Here is a 24,569-nt window from a genome sequence, read left to right on the forward strand (position 1 = left end):
TACTTTATTGTACGTTTGTTTGACCTGATGCCATTGTGAACTGAAGCATTTTTCCTTCTGCTTATCGCTTTACAAACCTTAATAAAAAATGTAAATTAAAAATTTTTTTATACAGTATATAGTATTCTATGAAATACTCTGAGTTATAAAAACTGAAACATTTACAAGGTATATTAATTCCAAATAATGCTTGGCACATCTTACATGAGATTTTATCAGGTCTCTTGATTTCTGCTCTCTCTCGTCAGCTTTGATTTGTGAAAGACGTGTTAGATTAACGAGCTCCTCACGGCAATCAGCCTGCTCTTTCACAAGATATTCTTCTTCAAGGAGACATTGTTCCAGTTTATGCGCTTGCACCTCGGTCAGAGTTTGCTGCAGTTACAGACAAGACAAAACATATTATTAGTGAACTAGCACATGATAAAAAATAATTCTTAAATAAGATAACACATGGATATATAGTAAAATGTTACGTTTATTAGACAAGCTTAATGGGACATAAAAGCATAAAATAGACCAGTTTTTTTATCTAATCACCCTATGCCCATTGATTTACAGCAACTGAATAGTGAAAAGTGTGTTTACATGCTCTCATTGCCACAACCACAAACGGATACAGGCGTATCATCTGCTGCAGAGAGATTTAAGTATACTTTCATTAGACTAGAAGACTAGAAATGTAGAATACCATGAAAAGAAGAAATTCAGCTACTAACATTCACAAAATAATATTAGTAACAGAATATTTTTTTAATACATCTAAGAATGAGAAACAAAAGATTGAGAGAGATCAGGTGATAATATTAGTTGATGTGGGGCAAGCATTTGACTTCGTAAATTGGAACTACCTCTTTATTTCTTTATCTAATTTTGGTTTTACTGGTATCTGATTAAATATATTAAATTTCAATATCATAACCCAGGTTCTGCATTAATAATCAATGGTGCAGTATCAAAAGTTCTTCAGTTAAATAGAGATACACTACAAGCATGTCCTCTGTTGCCATTGTTGTTTAACAAAGCTTTAGCAATCAGATTAAGAAAGGCAAATTGGAAGTAAAGAACTCAAAGCTTCACCCTATGCAGATGACTTGCTTATATGTATACAAAACTCTAAGATAAATATTCGTGTCTTCTTACAAATAATCAAATCCTTTAGTACTTTCCAGAATCTAAAATAAATCTATAGAAATCATAAATTTTGTGATTTTGAAAAACAGAAATTCAGTTTCAGACTTAACATTTGAAGAAGCCCAAAGATATATAGCGTACCAGTGACGTGCAGTGAGGTCAGAGGCTGGTGAGGCACTAGATATGATACGCTGGAGAAACACATGTACAGAGGGCTGCAAGTACCCCCAACAGGGCAGGTTTAAATTATAGCTGAACCAGTGCACAGGGGACATAATCAGGTGATGGGTGATAGCAAGTTAGTAACCACTGAGTTACTGATCAGCTGATTACTTCACCTGTACACTGATACAGCTATAATGAAAACCTGGCCTGTTGGGGGTATTTGAGGACCATTGTTGAGAAACACTGCACTAAAGCACCAGCTCATCGGAAATGTATTGATTACCTGGAGAATAAAGCACACATACTCTGCTCACTGACACCCACACACACTCTGCTCACATACACACTCACACAATTTTGTGGCACAGTGCCAGTTGCTAAGCAATTAGAATGATACACAATCTCTTCTCTACTCACTACTGTATTGTAAAAATAGAAATAATTTACCATACAAGTTTTACACAAAGGACAAGTTATCAATACTGCCAACACAGCTGCTGCAATATGGTGTTCAAGAAACACACGTGCACATCCCACTCAGGTATGCTCTTCAACAAAGGACACCAAAGGATACCAAAAGAATGAAGTACATAATAATAAAAGTAAAATATAAAGTTTATTTTTATTTATTTTTTGTGCAATTTCTATCTGAATGATGGAAATGTAATTATGACTTTCATGTTCCTTTCAAAATGGGGCCAGTAACAGTTGATGCTAATTCTCAAAATATAAATAACTAGAAAAGTCTATTAAAATAGCATGCTCTACCTCAATCATGAAAGTTTAATTTTAAATGTCTCCCTTTGACTATGTGTTTAACCAGTTACTTTACAGTGGCATTATTTCTAAAAACATTTAACTGCAATAATTACATATATTTTTTAAATTACTCATTATCTCCTTTTATTAATATAAACTTGTATAAAAGCAGCACATATTAAAACACAATGCAACAGCTTTCAATTGATTTGTGAATTACAAGTTAACAGCAGTCTTTAAATAAATGGAGACACAGAGAAAAATAGATACTGCATCCTCTGACTGAACAAACATAACATATATGGAGTTTGTACCTAATTATATCAAATAACCATGAAAAAGGGAGGCTTAGCAATATTCAATGTCAAAAACTTTAATTTAAATAATGTGGACACTGCACACTTAACTTCAAACTCTGGGTTTTAAATTATGGATTTAAATTTGAATTGACCCTTTGACTTCCTGTCAGTATTGGGTTATGCTCACTTACTGTATTTGAACACAATTTGTGAATCACAAGAGATGTAGAATACTACTTTACTCTCCTGCTTGGTGTCATCTGTTCTTAGGTTACCTCAGCTTCCAGTTGTGTCACATGACCCTGCTCACTGCATCCTTCTTCTGATTAATCTATATATCCTTCACTTGCTAGGAGGCATCAAGAGGGGTGCCTCCTATTGGTACCAATTTCTGCTGCTAATATATTGACAGAACACAGGTGGCGCTGCAGCACAGCTTTTCCTTTGACCCATGTACTGCAGTGGAGAGAAGCGTTCTTGTACCTGCCTCTCCATAGCATTACATGGAGGAAAATAATTTTTTTTGGACTTTTTTTTTTTGTTTGTTTGTTTTAATTAAAATTTAATTAAGCTTTGGCCACATATGGCAGGGTAGGCACTGCCTCCCCTGCCTCCTATGAGTGCACGTCCCTGTAGCGTACCTAGCAATTAATTTAAGCAGATCACCAGAGGTACTCATTAATCTTTAAAGAAACCTTTTTTAAAGGTAAAACTTATCCTTAAGAAATGAGGAAGCCTTTCACTACCCCTTTCAGGGAAAATGTATTTGTTAAAAATTATAATTCTCCCAAAGATTTTATATAAATTACAAAATGTACCCCTATTTATTCAGGAGAAGGATCTAAAATCGATTAATTCTCCATTAAAGGACCAGTCAACACAGTAGATTTGCATAATCAACAAATGCAAGATAACAAGACAATGCAATAGCACTTAGTCTGAACTTCAAATGAGTACTAGATTTTTTTTCTGACAATTTTAAAAGTTATGTCTTTTTCCACTCCCCCTGTACCATGTGACAGCCATCAGCCAACCACAAATGCATACACGTACCATGTGACAGCCATCAGCCATTCACAAATGCATACACACTTATTCTTGCACATGCTCAGTAGGAGCTGGTTACTCAAAATTTTAAAATATATCAAGACTGTGCACATTTAGTTAATGGAAGTAAATTGGAAAGTTGTTTAAAATGGCATGCTCTATCTGAATAATGAAAGTTTAATTTTGATTGAGTGTTCCTTTAATTGAATTTCCTTTGTGTGGGGTACTTTGCTTCAAAAAAGTTATTTCAACAGAAAGCCAGTGGAGGATTAGTATTACCATGTCTAAACTAATATAATTGGTCATGTTTGTGTAAATTAGCAGCTGGATTGATTCTAGAACAAGATTATTTTTCACTTAAAGGGACAGTAAACACCAGAAGTTTTGCTGTTTAAAAAGGTAGATAATCCCTTTATTACCCATTCCCCAATTTTGCATAACCACCACAGTTATAATAATATACTTTTTACCTCTGTGATTACCTTGTATCTAAGCCTTTGCAAACGGCCTCCTTATTTCAGTTCTTTTGACAGACATGCATTTTTAGCCAATCAGTGCTTGCTCTTAGGAGCTTCACGTGCCAGAGCTCAATGTTATCTATATGAAACACATGAACTAACGCCCTCTAGTGGTGAAAAACTGTCAAAATGCTTTCCGATTAGAGGCAGTCTTCAAGGTCTAAGAAATTAGCACATGAACCTCCTAGATTTAGCTTTCAACTAAGAATACCAAGAGAACAAAGCGAAATTGGTAATAAAAGTAAATTGGAAAGTTGTTTAAAATTACATGCCCTATTTAAATCATGAAAGATTTTTTGTGACTTTACTGTCCCTTTAAAGAATTGAGGAAGCCATCTCAAAAACGTTTTAACTTAATGCTCTCTTACACATAGCTACTGATAAACTTCATCCACTGTTCTGAAATATGATCAGCTTTGAGAATATTATTATAGCGTGGCAAAAGGTTCTTAAGAAATTAAAATTACATTTTTCTGTTTGTAACTACTTGACGATAATGGGCAACCCAGAAGGTCATTATTCAGATATTTTTCCTAGATGGAGAACTAAAGGACTTACTCAGGTGGTTAAAATAATAGTCCCTCAAAATGACTGCATAAATCATTTGAGAATTTGAAACTGAATTTCAATTTAGAAAATAGATAATTATTTTAAACATATTTACAGTTAAGACATTATAAATAATAAAATATGGCAAACGCTGGAATTGGAAACCAATAGGTCAATGATTACATCTATATAAAATAGAAATATATTTAATATCTCCAAGGTATAAATTAATGTTGCAGCCTTCATTTTGTAGTCAGGAACCTTATATTAATGAAATAGAAAGTGAAATCTGCTCCAGAATTTAAAGAATTTTTAAATAGAACCCATTCACAATTGATCATTGAGAAATATGAAGTAAATTCTTACTCCAAATTTAATATTTAGAATTTTTTTCTGAAATGGGAATATGTAAATAATATAAATCCTGTAAATATTCAAAAACAGTTTATATATCCTTTAAGAATTTCAGAATATATAATCAAAGATAAAGACAGAGGATTGTTTGTATAACCTTCCTTTATTTAGTCAGATTGTTTTTATAAATCTGACTACATTTTTATAGATATACCGTAACCCTTTATGTTAATCTGACTAAATTTTTATAGGATATACCGTAACCCTTTGTTAATCTGACTACATTTTTATAGCTATACTGTAACCCTTTATGTTAATCTGACTACATTTTTATAACTATACCGTAACCCTTTATGTTAATCTGACTACATTTTTATAGATATACCGTAACCCTTTGTTAATCTGACTACATTTTTATAGATATACCGTAACCCTTTGTTAATCTGAATACATTTTTATAGCTATACCGTAACCCTTTATGTTAATCTGACTACATTTTTATAGATATTACCGTAACCCTTTATGTTAATCTGAATACATTTTTATAGATATACTGTAACCCTTTATGCTAATCTGACTACATTTTTATAGATCTACTGTAACCCTTTATGTTAAACTGACGACATTTTTATAGCTATACCATAACCCTTTATGTTAAATCTGACTACATTTTTTATAGATATACCGTAACCCTTTATGTTAATCTGACTTCATTTTTTATAGATATACCGTAACCCTTTATGTTAATCTGACTACATTTTTATAAATATACCGTAACCCTTTGTTAATCTGACTACATTTTTATAGCTATACCGTAACCCTTTATGTTAATCTGACTACATTTTTATAGATATACCGTAACCCTTTATGTTAATCTGACTACATTTTTATAGATATACCGTAACCCTTTATGCTAATCTGACTACATTTTTATAGATCTACTGTAACCCTTTATGTTAAACTGACGACATTTTTATAGCTATACCATAACCCTTTATGTTAAATCTGACTACATTTTTTATAGATATACCGTAACCCTTTATGTTAATCTGACTAAATTTTTATAGGATATACCGTAACCCTTTGTTAATCTGACTACATTTTTATAGCTATACTGTAACCCTTTATGTTAATCTGACTACATTTTTATAGATATACCGTAACCCTTTGTTAATCTGACTACATTTTTATAGATATACGTAACCCTTTATGTTAATCTGACTACATTTTTATAGATATACCGTAACCCTTTGTTAATCTGACTTCATTTTTATAGATATTACCGTAACCCTTTATGTTTATCTGAATACATTTTTATAGATATACTGTAACCCTTTATGCTAATCTGACTACAATTTTATAGATCTACTGTAACCCTTTATGTTAAACTGACGACATTTTTATAGCTATACCATAACCCTTTATGTTAAATCTGACTACATTTTTTATAGATATACCGTAACCCTTTATGTTAATCTGACTAAATTTTTATAGGATATACCGTAACCCTTTGTTAATCTGACTACATTTTTATAGCTATACTGTAACCCTTTATGTTAATCTGACTACATTTTTATAACTATACCGTAACCCTTTATGTTAATCTGACTACATTTTTATAGATATACCGTAACCCTTTGTTAATCTGACTACATTTTTATAGATATACCGTAACCCTTTATGTTAATCTGACTACATTTTTATAGATATACCGTAACCCTTTGTTAATCTGACTACATTTTTATAGATATTACCGTAACCCTTTATGTTAATCTGAATACATTTTTATAGATATACTGTAACCCTTTATGCTAATCTGACTACATTTTTATAGATCTACTGTAACCCTTTATGTTAAACTGACGACATTTTTATAGCTATACCATAACCCTTTATGTTAAATCTGACTACATTTTTTATAGATATACCGTAACCCTTTATGTTAATCTGACTTCATTTTTTATAGATATACCGTAACCCTTTATGTTAATCTGACTACATTTTTATAGAAATACCGAAACCCTTGTTAATCTGACTACATTTTTATAGCTATACCGTAACCCTTTATGTTAATCTGACTACATTTTTATAGATATACCGTAACCCTTTATGTTAATCTGACTACATTTTTATAGATATACCGTAACCTTTATGCTAATCTGACTACATTTTTATAGATCTACTGTGACCCTTTATGTTAAACTGACGACATTTTTATAGCTATACCATAACCCTTTATGTTAAATCTGACTACATTTTTTATAGATATACCGTAACCCTTTATGTTAATCTGACTAAATTTTTATAGGATATACCGTAACCCTTTGTTAATCTGACTACATTTTTATAGCTATACTGTAACCCTTTATGTTAATCTGACTACATTTTTATAACTATACCGTAACCCTTTATGTTAATCTGACTACATTTTTATAGATATACCGTAACCCTTTGTTAATCTGACTACATTTTTATAGATATACCGTAACCCTTTATGTTAATCTGACTACATTTTTATAGATATACCGTAACCCTTTATGCTAATCTGACTACATTTTTATAGATCTACTGTAACCTTTTATGTTAATTTGACTACATTTTTATAACTATACCGTAACCCTTTGTTAATCTGACTACATTTTTATAGATCTACTGTAACCCTTTATGTTAATCTGACTACATTTTTATAGATATACCGTAACCCTTTGTTAATCTGAATACATTTTTATAGCTATACCGTAACCCTTTATGTTAATCTGACTACATTTTTATAGATATTACCGTAACCCTTTATGTTAATCTGACTACATTTTTATAGATATACCGTAACCCTTTATGCTAATCTGACTACATTTTTATAGATCTACTTTAACCCTTTATGTTAAAATGACAACATTTTTATAGATCTACCATAACCCTTTATGTTAAATATGACTACATTTTTCATAGATATACCGTAACCCTTTATGTTAATCTGACTTCATTTTTTATAGATATACCGTAACCCTTTATGTTAATCTGACTACATTTTTATAGATATACCGTAACCCTTTGTTAATCTGACTACATTTTTATAGCTATACCGTAACCCTTTATGTTAATCTGACTACATTTTTATAGATATACCGTAACCCTTTATGCTAATCTGACTACATTTTTATAGATCTACTGTAACCCTTTATGTTAATCTGACTTCATTTTTTATAGATATACCGTAACCCTTTATGTTAATCTGACTACATTTTTTATAGATATACCGTAACCCTTTATGTTAATCTGACTACATTTTTATAGATATACCATAACCCTTTATGTTGATCTGACTACAACTTAATGGAATTTTTTTTTCTTTCAATCTGATAGCTGTAACCTTTTTTTTTTAATCTGACTACATTTTTATAGATATACTGTAACCTTTTTTTATCTGACTACATATTTATAGATATACTGTAACCTTTTTTATCTGACTACATATTTATAGATATACTGTAACCTTTTTAAATCTGACTACATTTTTATAGATATAATGTAACCTTTTTTAAATCTGACTACATGATTATAGATATAATGTAACATTTTATGTTAATCTGACTATATTTACAGTATATAGATATACTGTTATCTTTTGATTATTTTTTTTATATAGGTGATAAGAGTCCACGATCCATTACTCCTGGGAATTACCTCTCCTGCGATTAAGAGGAGGCAAAGATTCCCAAATCTCAAAAATCTATATAAACCCTCAAACCTCTATAGTAATCAGTCTTGTCTTCACTGGAGGTAGGTGAAGAATGAAGATTTGCAAGATTGTTAATCTGACTGAATTTTTTTAGCTATACTGTAATTTTTAATGTTAATCTGACTACATTTTTATAGATATACTGTAACCTTTTATTTTATTATCAATGATACATTGTTATAAAAAATTAAATTAAAAACTGGAAAAGTAATTAATCATAGGGTGATAGTCAAAATAAATAAATAAACTGCTATTGCATTTTAATTTTTTGCCCTTCTAAGTTTAGGCAATTATAATAAATGGTAACCTATTTTTGCTACCTTACACATAATTAAAGCATTTAAACAGACTGCATGTTCCAACGTTAATTAATTGTTTATGGACACATACACACAATTTCACATGGTTCTTAGATTATTTCAAACCTGGGGCCACATTCCAGTCAATCAGCGTTCTTAAGTTGTGTGTTTTGTCATTTTTTAGTGGGTCCACGTGAGCAGATTATCCTCAGGGTACTACTAATAAGTGATGGTGTTTTACTTGCAGCTCATTAAGTAGTAGCAACCCTTGGCAACTACTAATTACAACCAGTTATCAGAGAGTTTCTGACACAAGATGCTATAACACTGGTATCTATATTACATCCTCATTGGTGCAATAGCTTCTAAAAAAGTTAATCTGTCACCGTGCATTGCAGGTTCACCCTAGCTGTGCCCCCCTACAATATGTTAAACCTAAACCTAAAAAGAACCCCTACGCATACCACAAATTAACCCTAACCATGACCTCCCCAGTCTCCAAAATTTACCCCATCTACAACAGTTGGTACACATCTGCAGTACAAGAAGCATAGGATCACTCTGCACTACCCTATTTATCAAAAGGTTCTAAAAGTAATTTGTGACAATATAATCCCTACTATAACTTGCAATACTAATACTAAATACCAAGGCATAGCACCTACAATGAAGAAATTTCTGTGTGGCTTAGAGTTACGCATTTCATGCAAACTGCCTGAAAACGGTATTGTGCTGTGGAGTCACTTGAACACACCCATGGAAGCTGAATAAAGCTGAGATTGAGCCTCCGGATAAACCAACATAAATCACCCAGTGAGTAGGATTTTTATGTTTAAATGTTTGGACTGTACCAACATTGTTTGCAGTGACTCTTACTAGAAAAACAGATTGCAAGGTTTCTTCCACTTCAATGTTTGCACAACAATCATACAGGTTTTTTGTGAACAGCAACAATTGCATATATGATTATTATTACTTAATTATACAAATCTTTAGGAAAAACATAATTAATAGCTTTACCCTTGTCTATAAGCTTGCAGTTCCCATACATCAGAAAACACCTTTCATTAAGCTTTTTGCAGGATTTCTGGACATTTTAAACTCAACACCTGTAACCTCTTAAAATACCTTTTGTTGAAAGAAATTCATTGGCTGTAAACATGGCTTCTTTTTAAACTTTTTGTGTGTTTTTAAACACAATAATCTTTGTTTTTGTAACAACTTTTTTAAAAACAATGCATAAACCATGCGTTTAAATTATGAGACATAAACAAACTAAACATAATCATTATAATGCCAGTTTATGGTTGCATTTAAAGGCACATGAAACCCCAATTTTTAGCAATTCAGAAAGAACATACAACTTTAACCATTTGGCTGCTAAGCCATTTCCCACCTGGGTGCTAATATTTTATTTTATTTTTTGTATTTTTGAAAAAAAAAAATTAACTTTTTTTTTTTGTTTTTTACAGACCCCCAAGACTAACACTGTTGGAAAGGTTAAGCGATTACCTTTCCAACAATGGGTCTTGGGGGTCTGTAGCTGCTTAGATGCCTGAGATACAGGCTTCTAAGCAGCATGCCCCCTCCTCATATACTTAACATTGTTAAGTATAAATAAAGTTGCACGGTGACATCATCACGTAATTGCGCATGACGTCACCGCGCATCACGTGAAGCCCCAGCGATGCCTGTCACTCTACAGGCACAATCGCCGGGGTAGGAGCAGTAAGGAGCCCCCAGATCTCCCTCAAGGTGGGAGAGTGCTAGTGACGGCTCTGAGCCGTCATTAGCACTCAAAGGGTTAAGCAACTTTCACATTTTTTTTCTATTATCAAATTTGCTTCATTCTCTTGGTATCCTTTGAAGGAGCAGCAATGCACTACTGGGAGTTAGCTGAACACATCTGATGAGCCAATGACTAGAGGTATATGTGTGCATCCACCAATCAGCAGCTAGCTTTTGAGCCTACATAGGTATACATTTCAACAAAGGATACCAAAAGAACGAAGCAAATCAGATAATGGAAGTAATGTGGAAAGTTGTTTAAGATTGCATGCTCTATTTGAATTGTGAAAGAAAAAAAATGGGGTTTCATGTCCCATTAAGTGTTTGGAAGTTAAATAAATGTTTACCTTGTCCGAAGTAGCGTATCATGTCAACTGCACATCTATAAATGCTGACAGCATACGCTGTCGGCATTTATCATTGCACTAGCAGATTTGCGGCCAATCAGCCACTAGCAGGGGGTGTCAATTAACCCGATCGTATTCGATCGGATTGATTTCTTTCCGCCGCATCAGAGCAGGCGGACAAGTTTTATGGAGCAGCGGTCTTTACAGAGCTTGATAAATATGCCCCTAAGGACTGTGTCAATTGTACAAATATGTAGAACAAACTAATGGGAGGCACTTACCTCCTGTGCAACATGTCTTTTTATTGCTTCAACTTCTTTCTGCAGTTCCTTTCTCTTTTCCTGAAGAGTACCATCATCTTTGGGGAAAGCATCTACCTGCAGAAAATAGTTTAGAATACTTATTTAAAAAAAAAAAAAATCAGTTCAGAGTTTTTACATTCTTGCATTGCATTGTCCAGTGAAGTGCTACGTTACACATTTTACAAACAGAGTTAAAAAGTTACAGTAAGAACCTTGTAATTCCAAGATGTTCCTGCAATAAATTAACATACTGGGAAATGTGATTTTTTTTTAATAATTAATGTCTTGTTTGCTGCAAATGTTTTTCAATAGCCAAACTACCTCATCACTTATTTAGAGGGGCCTATCTGTTATTGGGTCTGAAGAAGACAAACATAGCCACTGCCATTATGTTATCAAAACATAATACTTTCTTTTGCAGTTCTTTTTTTTTTATTTATTTATGTTCTTTATTCAGGTTTGTACACAAAATATAGACTGTAAGGTAAATTTACAAATCAGCACAATAACACAATAGATCCATTTCAATCATACAATAGTTACAAACTAACATAAATCTCACCTCAAGAAACACTAGGCACAAACCTTGGAATTATCTCCTCCTGTATCTGAACAAAGGCTATTATTTAACAAAGATAACTAGCTTACCATGAGGTCATTACATTCGTAGTATCTGAGACTTAAAACATAACCTTCATTTACACTAATTTACAATAATAAGAGAGTATAAGTTTACAGGTAACAAAAAATATAACCATAATATGCATCCAGAATATGTGTTAAATTTTATAAAAACTTGTACATTAACACCGGGCTCAAAAATGGACACTACAGTACAGTAATTCATTCTTATGACCTAAAGAAATTGGCAAAGAATGTCTTCAACGGGCAAGAAGAAGAAGGGAAAAAAGGAAAAAAAGGTTTCCAGCCTTTTATGTGACTTTCTCCATTTTGGCATTGAGATCAATAAGCCTAAGCACTTTCTCTACTGATGAGGGGGTTCACTCTCTTCCAGTCTCTAGCGATGGAAATTTGGTATTAACAAGAATATGTATTGCTAGGATCGCATGAGATGTGGGTAGCCTACCAACCATAGTGTGAAAGAGACCCAGATGTATTAATGTTTATACCTAAGAATCTACAAATATCAAACACAGAGGTATAATTTTAGGGCCACTCCACTAGATATGTATACCTAAAACAATCTCTTCACATCCTTTCCAACATAAGGCAGAATAAGTAGGGAACATTTTGTACAGCCTTTGTGGCCTGTGATCCTTTGTTTTGCAGTTATTTTATCCTTTCTGCTGAAGCCAAATAAGGACAGATATGTGACAGGGTTAGGCTTATGAATAAAACAAAATAAATTAAGTTATATAGCCAGTTTCCATTGTGAAGTTTGGATGTGTGAGTTGTTCACTAGTGAAACAAAGCAGCCTGGTATTGACCTATATTTAGTCAGTTCTCCAATATGGAGAGTAAATAAGAGGCACTATAGATTTCACCAAATGTTCATTGTAGATGGAAATCCAATCTGAATATATGAACCAGTACACAAAGTTCACATATCAACAAAGCAGCTCTTTTCTTTCTTCAAACAAGCAGATTCCACAACAAAGTCCATAAAAAGAGATGACAAAAGGCGCCACATTGTGTGAACCATAAACAGAGCTGAAAAGTAAGCAATGGTGAATATACTTAGGGAAGTATCAACACAGACTCATGTTTAAAACAGTAGGCTGAACAGTTAGCAGTGGTCCAGCTTGCTGTCACTTTGGCAAAAGCCGGCTTCTCAAGGTACCCACTTTTTTTAACGTCAAAGCGTAAGCAGCAACTCTGTAATAAAATGTATAATATTCATCCTTGCAATGGAGTCTCTATATGCGTTTCTCAGTGATGTGCTTAATCTTATATAAAAATATATGATCAATCACATTAGTTTCTCAATAATTACCCTATAGGATACTACTGCTAAATGTTCTTGTCATCATCTTTTAGGGACTGAGGTGTTTGATCTAGCTGGGGGGTTCCCAAAGCATAAAGCACCATTGTGACTGTATAGTTCATTGTGTCTTACAATTATAGTAGCTCTGTGGCGATATAGAACCTAGGGTTGCCAACTTTTTTTTAAGAAAAAAGGGGAAAATAAGGAATCAACAAATTTCACATAGTAAAGCGACAAATTATACAGTAGTTACTGAAAAAACACTATGTTAGAATTTGAAACAGTAAAACAAAATTCTTCATGCAAATCATCTTCAATCACACAGTCTGGCTTAATATATAACTTTCTGCAAATCCATGAATTCTAATTCTTATTTAAGCCACAGTGTGAGTAAAGACATTAAACTGCCGGACTAACTAAATAAGTGTAAAAGAGTACAAGATTAATTGTTTGAGCTGAAGATTTCACATGTTGTGATAAATGATACAATATACAATACTTGACTCAAATATGTGCAAACACTCAGCCTATAAAGAATGGGTCCTCCTAGAACACTAACTAATCGACACCTACCATCTTGGTAGTAAATGTTGGTTATTCTCGACCAAAAGAAACCTACTAAAACAACTTCCAACAATCATAGCCAAAACCTTTAGACTGTGGGATTCATACATTAAACATTTCTACTACATCACCACAATACCCTCCCCACTGACCCATTTCATCGAGAACACAGATATTCCTCTTCAACAACACTGTCAAGCAACCCTGACTCCCCATGTGAACAATTCAATTCCTTGCCATACACTCCTACTGAATGAGAAACCCAAGCCCCAATCAGAGATCATTACTCTTTTAGGCAATAAATATGACAATTGGTTCCGATATGGCCAACTTTCAGACTTTCTTAAAAAAACACCCCAACAGAACCCAGCTTTCATGCAATCTGACTAGTTTTGAACATTTCTGTTCCCACAACATTCAGAACAAAAGCCTTCTTTCCCCTCACATGCCATTCCCTCCTACAATCCTATGCTACGTCGCTTCCTTCATATGTACAGAAATAGGAGAGAGAAATTTAGTAAGAAACTAACCATAAAGACTGGTTAAAAATCGTCACCTCTATGACCAAATCTTCATCCTCCATATACACGATGGAGATGAACACAACATTTTTATACAGATGGTACTTTACACCATCCCGTATACACGCCATCCTCCCCTCAATCTCGCCAGAGTGTTGGAGAGGCTGCACATCAAAAGGTACCCCTACGCACATATAGTGGACATGGCCAATCGCCCAAGCTTTCTGGAAGTCCATCAAAACAGAAATCGAGAAGGCCTTATCTATCTTTCTTGAGCTAGACATGTGGTTCGTTCTTTTTTAATAAATTTTCTTATACTAAATGTAAGCAAAAACTGGCACTGATAACCATGATGGTAAATTCAGCGAAAAGACTGATTTCAAAGTACTGGAAAGCTCACAATCTCCCACCTCTGTCCACCTGGAGAGAAGCAACTACCCAATACCTCCAACTAGAAAAATATCATTATACACAAAATAAACGTACTGACGACTACCACTCTATTTGCTTTATTTGGGAAGAAAACATAAACCAAATGAAACACACCACATAGACTGACCACACCCATCTCATACCCCTTTAGACACTATACACCAAATCCTAACTTAAACAACAATATCCAACTTCCTAAAAAACCTCTCATTAACAATATAATATACCAAACCATACTAAAAAACCTGACAATGTGCTAAACCCATCATTTTAAGTTCACTACTAACCTATATACCTACACAAATGATAACATCAATAATCTTCCCTGCAAAAGACACACCTTCCTTATTTTACCTTATGCTGTTTATGTTTGAATTGCACTATAATGCTCATTAGCAAACAGATCCTTCGTCCGAAACCTGCTTATGCCAGCTATTAAATAGTTGGAAAAGAGGATAAGGAAAAAAAAAAAAAAAAAAGAACGTTGTAGCCTCTATATTCATATAAAAGTCGAGGTTTGTTCAAACTTGAAAATCAATGTTCACTGTTTGTAATGTTTTTCTTTTATAAATTTCAATAAAGCATTTAAAACCAAAAGAAAAAGGGAGATCCCTGTAAATAAAGGATGGTTGGCATTTATAATTGCACCATTGTGGTGCCCTCTGTGTAATTTATATTCTCGGCTTTTGAAGCCTGCCGTGTGCACTTTGCAATATTAGAATTGGAAAAACACACAATTTGCAGTTTGTTGTTGTTTGTTGTTATTGTACATAATTAAACATTTTATATTAGATTCTCAAGGTGTTTAATGTCCCTTTAAACTAGCACTAAGTATTTAAGCAGGGAAAGTAAAGCTATATTGTAGTTTTCAAAATATACATGCAGTTTAAGAATGCTGTTGTTTCACCTGATTTATAAATAAATATTAGTTGTAGCTATTAGAAGAAAGTAAATCAGTGTCATAGTTTTTTTGAGATAATATATTTGAAAGTGGCAAAAAACAAAATTTATACTTACCTGATAAATTTATTTATTTCTTGACATGGTGAATCCACGGATCATCATCAATTATTGTTGGGGAATATCACTGCTGGCCAGCAAGAGGAGGCAAAGAGCACCACAGCAAAGCTGTTAAATATCACTCCCCTACCCACAATCCCCCAGTCATTCGACCAAAGGGAAAGGAGAGAAAGGAAGCAACACAAGGTGCCTGAGGTTTATATAAAAAGAAATGAATACAGGACAGGCCGTGGACTCACTGTGTCAAAAAATAAATACATTTATCAGGTAAGCATAAATTTTGTTTTCTTTCTAATGACGGATTCACAGATCATCATCAATTACTGTTGGGAACCAATACCCAAGCCAAAGGACACAGATGATAAGGGAGGGGCAAGACAGGATCCTAAACAGAAGGCACCACTGTTCGAAGAACCTTTCTCCCAAAAGAAGCCTCAGCCGAGGCAAAAGTATTGAATATATAGAATTTGGAAAAAGTGTGCAAAGATGACCAAGTTGCAGCCTTGCAAATCTGTTCCACAGAAGCTTAATTTTTGAAGGCCCAGGAAGAAGAAACAGCCCTTGTGGAATGAGCTGTGATTTTCTCAGGAGGTTGCTGTCCAGCAGTCTCATATTCCAAGTGAATAACACTCTTCAGCAAAAGGGAAAGTGAAGTATCCATAGCTTTCTGACACTTGCTTTTCCCAGAAAGCAAACAATGCAGAAGACTGACGAAAGTCCTTAGTTGAATGCAAATAAAATTTTAGCACTCACACAACATCCAGATTATGTAACAAGCGTTCTTTGTGAGATTAATATTCTTGACCGAAACAACCTTGGGCAGGAAACCAAACTTAGTACACAGAGCCATCTTATCAGAGTGAAATATAAGATAAGGGGAATCACACTGTAAAGCAGATAGTTCAGAAACTCTCCGAGCAGAGGAAATCAAGCAACAAGAAACAAAACTTTCCAAGATAACATCTTAATATCTAAAGAATGCATAGGCTCAAACGGAGCTTGTTGTAAAACTTTAAGAACAAGGTTAAGACTCCATGGAGGAGTAACAGGTTTTAACACAGGCCGAATTCTAACCAAGGCCTGACAAAACTATTGCACGTCTGGCACATCCACCAAGAGCTTATGTAACAAAATAGACAATGACGAAATCTGACCCTTTAGAGTACTTGCCGACAAACCCTTCTCCAGACCATCCTGGAGGAAGGACAAAAGCCTAGGAATCGTTACTCTACTCCAAGAGTATCCTTTGGATTCACACCAATACAAGTGTTTACGCCAGATCTTATGGTAAATCCTGCGAGTCACAGGCGAGTCACAAGCAGTCAGCTTCAGAGAAACAAGATTTGGATGAAGGAAGGGACCCTGAAGTAGAAGGTCCTTCCTCAGAGACAGTCTCCAAGGTGGAAAGGATGACAGTTCCACTAGGTCTGCATACCAAGTCCTGCGAGGCCACGCCGGTATTATGAGAATTACAGGCGCCCTCTCCTGCTTGATTCGAGCAATGACTCTTGGAAGGAGAGCGAACGGAGGAAACAGGTATGCTAGACTGAAGTTCCAAGGAACTGCCAGAGCAACAATCAGAAATGCCTGTGGATCTCTTGACCTCAAGCCGTATCTCGGAAGTTTGGTATTCTGATGAGAAGCCATGAGATCAAACTCCGGCTGTCCCCATTTGAGGGTCAAGCTGGAAAACACTTCCGAATTTTCTGCTCAGAAAATCCACTTCCCAATTGTCCACTCCTGGGATGTGGATAGCAGAAAGACAGCAGTTGTGGGTCTCCGCCCACTGAATAATTCGGGCCACCTCCGTCTGAAGATATTCAGACAACGCATCAAACCAGTAAGCCGCAGCGCTGGTAACAGTGGCGATACACACCGCAGGTTGCCATTGTAAACCCTGGTGGACATACATCTTTTTTAGTAAAGCCTCCAATTTTTTATCCATTGGATCTTTAAAAAAACAACTATCCTCTATGGGAATAGTAGTCCTCTTGGCTAAAGTGGAGATCGCTCTTTCTACCTTAGGAACCGTCTGCCATGACTCCTTAATAGAATCCGCTATAGGAAACATCTTCTTAAAAATAGGAGATGGAGAAAAAGCAATACTAGGTCTTTCCCATTCTCAAGCAATAGTCTCCGCAGCACAGTCAGGAACCGGAAAAACCTCCACCGCGTAGGGAACATCAAAGTATTTGTTCAATTTACTAGACTTTTTAGGATTAACTATGATAGTTGTGTCAGAGTTGTCAAAAGTAGCCAAAACCTCCTTAAGTAATAAGCAAAGGTGTTCTAGCTTAAATCTGAAGGATACTACTTCAGCATCAGAAGAAGGAATTACACTGTCTGAGACACCTGAACAGCATTTGACTGGGATAATGGTGGCTCATGGTCAAATATTTTATCTCTATAACTTAAAGTTCTCTTAATGCAGGAACAAAAAGGAACTGGGGGTTCCACCTGAGCATCAAACTGACAAGCAGCAACTTCGCCTGGGATAATGGTTTGAAAAGCCTCTTGATCCATCTTATGTAATAAATAAGGATAAAGTGTAAACATTCTTTATTTGAAAATAAAAAACAAATGGGTACTGTGTCTTTAAATAAAAATGTGTGTTAGTGCAACAAACCAAATAGACCTTAGGCTACCTATACACCTCAGTAGCTTTACTGAGGTGCCTAGCTGTCCTGCAGCTCACAGAGTGACTTCCCTCACAGAAGAAACAATCCCCTTTTCAAATACAGAGTGGTTACAGAGCCCTAACTGCCGAAAAAACGTCTTACAACAGTAATCTCTATGACCAAAAGGTAAAGTATAAAAACTACTATAACACACTGAGCCACCATAAACCACCTCACAGTCTCAATGCCCAAACTGCCTAAAAGAAACCCCAAACATGAAGGTTTAATAAAGTCCCATATTAAATAAGACAGCTTTTAGCTGTAACAAGTGCCAGCAATCTCCTTGCAAAAGAAAATTAAAATGGCACTTACCTGAAAGTGCTGTCCGGCAGCAGGACAGCTCACCTGGTTTGAGAGGGTGCAGCACCTCACATGGACCTGTGAAGAGAGAAAAACTGAGTAAACCTACTCAGGTTTTCTAGTTAGGGCAGCAGATTCTTGAGAAAACACAGTTAGGATTGTACCTCACAAGTTCTCACCTGCTCAAAAGCTACCACTGCCCTACTGAAGAGACTGATGTGGACTAGGCTAGACCCCAGAAAGGAACAGAGTAAGCTTACTCTGCTAAAAAAATAATAAAATCTTGATTGAAGAAAACGTCTCATCGGACATCTAAACTTCACCTCCTCCTTGCACTACAGGCAAAGAGAATGATTTGGATTTTGGGTAGGGGAGTGATATTTAAAGGGACAGTAAACCTTAAAAATAATGTTATATAATTCTGCACATAGTGCAGAATTATATAACATTATTTAGGTGCTATAGCCATAAAAGCATTTTTTACCCGTTTAATTTGCTAAAATACGGCGCTTTTACAGACCCGCTCTCTGCTCTCCGCTGAGCGGGTCTGTTATTTTTAGTCAGCGCATCGGGCCAGCTGTATAGTCACAGCCCGGCCCGACCGCGCCATAAGACTAAGTGCAGCTCGCTCCTGTGACAGGAGCGAGCTGCACTTAGTGCTATGGCGCGATCGGGCCAGGCTGTGACTATACAGCTGGCCCGATGCGCTGACTAAAAATAACAGACCCGCTCAGCAGAGAGCAGAGAGCGGGTCTGTAAAAGCGCCGTATTTTAGCAAATTAAATGGGTAAAAAATGCTTTTATGGCTATAGCACCTAAATAATGTTATATAATTCTGCACTATGTGCAGAATTATATAACATTATTTTTAAGGTTTACTGTCCCTTTAACAGTTTTACTGTAGTGCTCTTTGCTGCTGGCCAGGAGTGATATTCTCCAACAGTAATTGATGATGATCCGTGGACTCACCGTGTCATTAGAAAGAAATAAAGATTATTTTTTTTGATCATGTACACCTGAAATTTTTTGACTTGCATAGTACCTGTTCTTGCAAGCATTACTGACTACTGCCATACATAAATATACAAATTAACATTTAGATAGCTATATTTATCACATTTAGCTATATTTATCACATGTTCTGTACTGCACTGCTTAGAGGGGCATAATACCCATATGCTAAATCACTTTAAAGTTATGTAATATAGCTGTAAAAACCTGACTAGAAAATATCACCTGAGCATCTCTATGTAAAAAGGAAAGATCTTTTGCCTCAAAATGATTTCAGCTCATCAGAGTAAGTGCTCTGTAAATCAGAGCTGCTTAGGACCAGATTACAAGTGGAGCGGTAAACGTTTTGCATGAGTCGGATAGCGCTCGTATTACAAGTTGAAAGTAAACTGTTTTTGCACAAGCACTAACCCAACACATGCGAAAAGTCAAACATGTTCCCCCATACAAGTCAATGGAGCAAAAAAAGTGTGTGGGGGGAAGCTAACACCCTACTAGCACGCAATTGCATATTCTCAAGAGCGCTAACTCCACAGGAAAATATGAATATTTCACATTCCAATGTTCTACACATAGCACAATATGTTCTATTTATTCATAAATACATATTTCTGTATATATCTGATGGTATTTTAGTAGAATATAGGTGACTGGTTGTTGAACTTCGAGGGGTGGAGAGAAGAGAACCTACTTAGACCGGCTCAGGGGAGAAGCATATACTGTATATCATATAGAAAGTACCTATGGGAGGCAACAGAAATAAGTATTAGGGGCAATTATTGTTTAAATTATTAGATTTGAGATATTTCTCTAGAGTTATTAAACTAACCTCTAACAGTCCGGTGTATTAATGGGGCTGTTTAGATAATATTTAATTTATGAGGTAATGGGAAAGTTTTGACATACAATGGTTGAGACTGAATATCTCAAGTTTATTTTTTTAATGTTTGTTATGTTTGTATATGGCTTTAAAAATACAGTTGGCATTGATTTTCCATGTTAGATAGTTGAGGGTAATGTGTACCTCACCACATGTAATAGTGTGTCCATTATATGTCTGTGATGATTATTTTGTGTATGGTATCACCTTCTGTTATAAAGAATTAAAAAAAAAGAATTGAAGATATAACAAATACATTAGACCCAGTGATTGGAACCAAGAATACACCATCCTGTAAACTTGCAAATCTAAGAAGCAATATATTATTTGTCAATGTTAGGAGCTACCAAACCTAGTACATACTTTATGTTTAAGAAGGTTATTACTTACCTCTGCTTTGATTTTATCATATAAAGACTGAGTATGTGCCAACGAATCATTTGCAGACTTTAACTGTAATTCCATTTTCTTGATGTTTCTCAAATCCCTTTCTTTTTCTTTTTGTCTACGTGTCAGCGCATCATGCTGCGTCTGCTTCTCTATCATAACGTGACGCAGATTGAGATCTAGGGCTGCTCTAGAAAATAAAATAAATTATAATTACTTTTATAAAGTTCCAGTCTATTCAATATCACTGAATAAAAGTTACATATGTAAGTGATACTCTTAAACATTGGAAAAAAAATTGGGATAGAAAGAGGCAGTTCACCAACTTACATTTTTTAATCAATGGGCATTTTTTTTTATAAGAAATCTATATATACAATACTTGTGCTTCTCACTCTGTGTAGTTAGTCTCCCTATGGGAAAAAGGGGAAACCAGACGTGGACTCCTTGCTCAGTGTGCTTAGAGGAATATGGCTACACCTCACTGACGAGGCCCAATGAAGGCTGAAATGATCATCTGGGGTTGCTGTGTTCCTTGTTCAGAGAGGAATTGCCTGGTATTTCGGCACTGGACTGACCGTAATAGGCGGGATCAGACTGATATACTACAGGAAAGTTCTTCTTTGTGAAAAGCATTACTGGGCTAAAAGAGGTGGTAAATCGCCATAGAAAAGGCTAACAATACAATACTTTAAACAAATATGCATTGTACATAACTATGTATATCATTTAAATATTGACCCCTAAACTGCCATAACCTAATATTAACTGTAGAAGCTAAGGCCCTACACATATATATTCAATATTTAAAATGATGCATTGTTATGTAGAATGCATATTATTTAATCTTTGCATATAAATTAAAATGTAGTTAATGTTGCCTGTTGTGTTTAATATTTGTTATTAAAATGATACTGACTACTATAACATAAATATAGATTAACATATACATTCCACAGCCACTTTATCAGGTTCACCTGTTCAATTGCTTGGTAACACAAATTGCTAATCAGCCAATCACATGGCAGCAACTCAATGCATTTAGACATCTAAATGTGGTGAAGACGACTTGCTGAAGTTCAAACCGAGCATCAGAATGGTGAAGAAAGGGGATTTAAGTGACTTTGAACGTGGCATGGTTGTTGGTGCCAGACGGCTGGTCTGAGTATTTAAACAACTGTTGTTCTAGCACAACCATCTCTAGGGTTTACAGAGAATGGTCCGAAAAAGTGAAAATATCCACCGAGCGGCAGTTGTGTGGACGAAAATGCCTTGTTGATGTCAGAGGTCAGAGGAGAATGGGTAGACTGGTTGGAGATGATAGCAAAGCAAGGTAACTCAAATAACCACTCGTTACAACCAAGGTATGCAGAATACCATCTCTGAATGCACAACACATCGAACCTTGAAGCAGATGGGCTACAGCAGACCACACTGAATGCCACTCCTGTCAGCTAAGAACAGGAAAATGAGGCTACCATTTGCACAGGCTCACCAAAATTGGACAATAGAAGATTGGAAAATGGTTGCCTGCTCTGATGAGTCTCGATTTCAGCTGCGACATTCAGATGGTAGGGTAAGAATTTGGCGTAAACAACATGAAAGCATGGATCCATCCTGCCTGGTATCAACGGTTCAGGCTGGTAGTGGTAGTGTAATCGTGTGGGGGATATTTTCTTGGCACACTTTGGGCCCCTTAGTACCAATTGAGCATAGTTTAAACTCCAAGGCCTACCTGAGTATTATTGCTGACCATGTCCATCCCTTTATGACTACAGTGTACCCATCTTCTGATGGCTACTTCCAGCAGGATAATGCACCAAGTTACAAAGTTCAAATCATCTCAAATTAGTTGCTTGAATATGACAATGAGTTCACTGTACTCCAATGGCCTCCACAGTCTCCAGATCTTTGGGATGTGGTGGAATGGGAGCTTTGTGTCATGGATATGCAGCCAACAAATCTGCAGCAACTGCGTAATGCTATCATGTCAATTTGGACCAAAATGTCTGAGTAATGTTTCCAATACCTTGCTGAATCTATGCTACAAAGAACTAAGGCAATTCTGAAGGCAAAAGGGGGTCCAACCCGGTACTAGCAAGGTGTACCTAATAAAGTGGCCAGTGAGTATATATATATATATATATATAGTATCAATAATAAACACAATAAGCTACCATAAATACATTTTGATTTATATGCAATACTTAAAATAATATGCAATATACAGTACATGACAATGCATACCATTTTAAAGGCTACAGTGTACCCATCTTCTGATGGCTACTTCCAGCAGGATAATGCACCAAGTTACAAAGTTCAAATCATCTCAAATTGGTTGCTTGAATATGACAATGAGTTCACTGTCAAAATAAATCAACACACAGCTATTAATGTCTAAACTGTTGGCAACAAAAGTTAGTACACCCTTAAGTGGAAATGTCCAAATAGGGCCCAATTAGCCATTTTCCCTTCCCGATGTTATGTGACTTGTTAGTGTTACAAGGTCTCAGGTGTGAATGGGGAGCAGGTGTGTTAAATTTGGTGTTATCGCTCTCACACTCTCTCATACTGGTCACTGGAAGTTCAACATGGCACCTCATGGCAAAGAACTCTCAGAGGATCTGAAAAAAATAATTGTTACTCTACATAAAGATGGCCTATGCTATAAGAAGATTGCCAAGACCCTGAAACTAAGCTGCAGCACAGTGGGCAAGACCATACAGCGATTTCACAGGACAGGTTCCACTCAGAACAGCTGAGAAACAACAAAAGTGGCGCTTACCAACTGCTGGGGTCAGTGCTGTTCAGGTAGCGTCATCTTCGGTGTAGGCACAAGTCTCGAGTCACTTCCAAACGACCGGTGTTCCTGGAGCCCAGATAGACGCGCCTCTGTTTCCGGCGCACTAAGCAGACAGAGAATTCCAAAGGTACATCCGGGCTACACAGGGCAGGAGGTTAATCAAAAGGCATACACCGTAGCGAGTAGATAGGAATTCAAAGAAAAAACTCCCTTTATGCCATCCAGAAGTATAAGAAAAATAAGTCTTTATTGGGATACAGATAAAAACAAAGTCAGAGCCAATGCTCCATTTAGCAAGAGGTCAGGGTCACAGCTGAACAAACTGCAGACATGTTTCCCGTGTATTGACACGCTAGATCACTGCTGTATGTGAGCTGTGTATCTGGCCTCTATTTAAAGGGGCCTATACTTCTGGATGGCATAAAGGGAGTTTTTTCTTTGAATTGCTATCTACTCGCTACGGTGTATGCCTTTTGATTGACCTCCTGCCCTGTGTAGCCCGGATGTAGCTTTGGAATTCTCTGTCCACTCAGAACAGGCCATGGTCGACCAAATAAGTTGAGTGCATGTGCTCAGCGTCATATCCAGAGGTTGTCTTTGGGAAATAGATGTATGAGTGCTGCCAGCATTGCTGCAGAGGTTAAAGGGGGGGGGCAGCCTGTCAGTGCTCAGACCATACGCCGCACACTGCATCAAATTGGTCTGCAAGGCTGTTGTCCCAGAAGGAA

At 35.7% G+C, this 24,569-nt stretch overlaps 1 protein-coding gene across 1 annotated transcript in view; it reads right to left on the bottom strand.

Moving 5' to 3' along the window:
- The window catches only part of CCDC146 (coiled-coil domain containing 146), a 430,933-nt gene that overhangs the window by 97,122 nt on the left and 309,242 nt on the right, over nucleotides 1-24,569 (bottom strand). The window contains exons 9-11 of the mRNA XM_053716534.1: nucleotides 21,042-21,228; nucleotides 11,280-11,375; nucleotides 205-375 (exon numbers count right to left, since the gene is read on the bottom strand). Of these exons, the coding sequence (XP_053572509.1) occupies nucleotides 205-375; nucleotides 11,280-11,375; nucleotides 21,042-21,228 (454 nt within the window). The remainder of the gene's footprint in view (nucleotides 1-204; nucleotides 376-11,279; nucleotides 11,376-21,041; nucleotides 21,229-24,569) is intronic.

The sequence above is a fragment of the Bombina bombina genome, chromosome 6 (assembly GCF_027579735.1).
Source record: "Bombina bombina isolate aBomBom1 chromosome 6, aBomBom1.pri, whole genome shotgun sequence".
Lineage (NCBI taxonomy): Eukaryota > Metazoa > Chordata > Amphibia > Anura > Bombinatoridae > Bombina > Bombina bombina.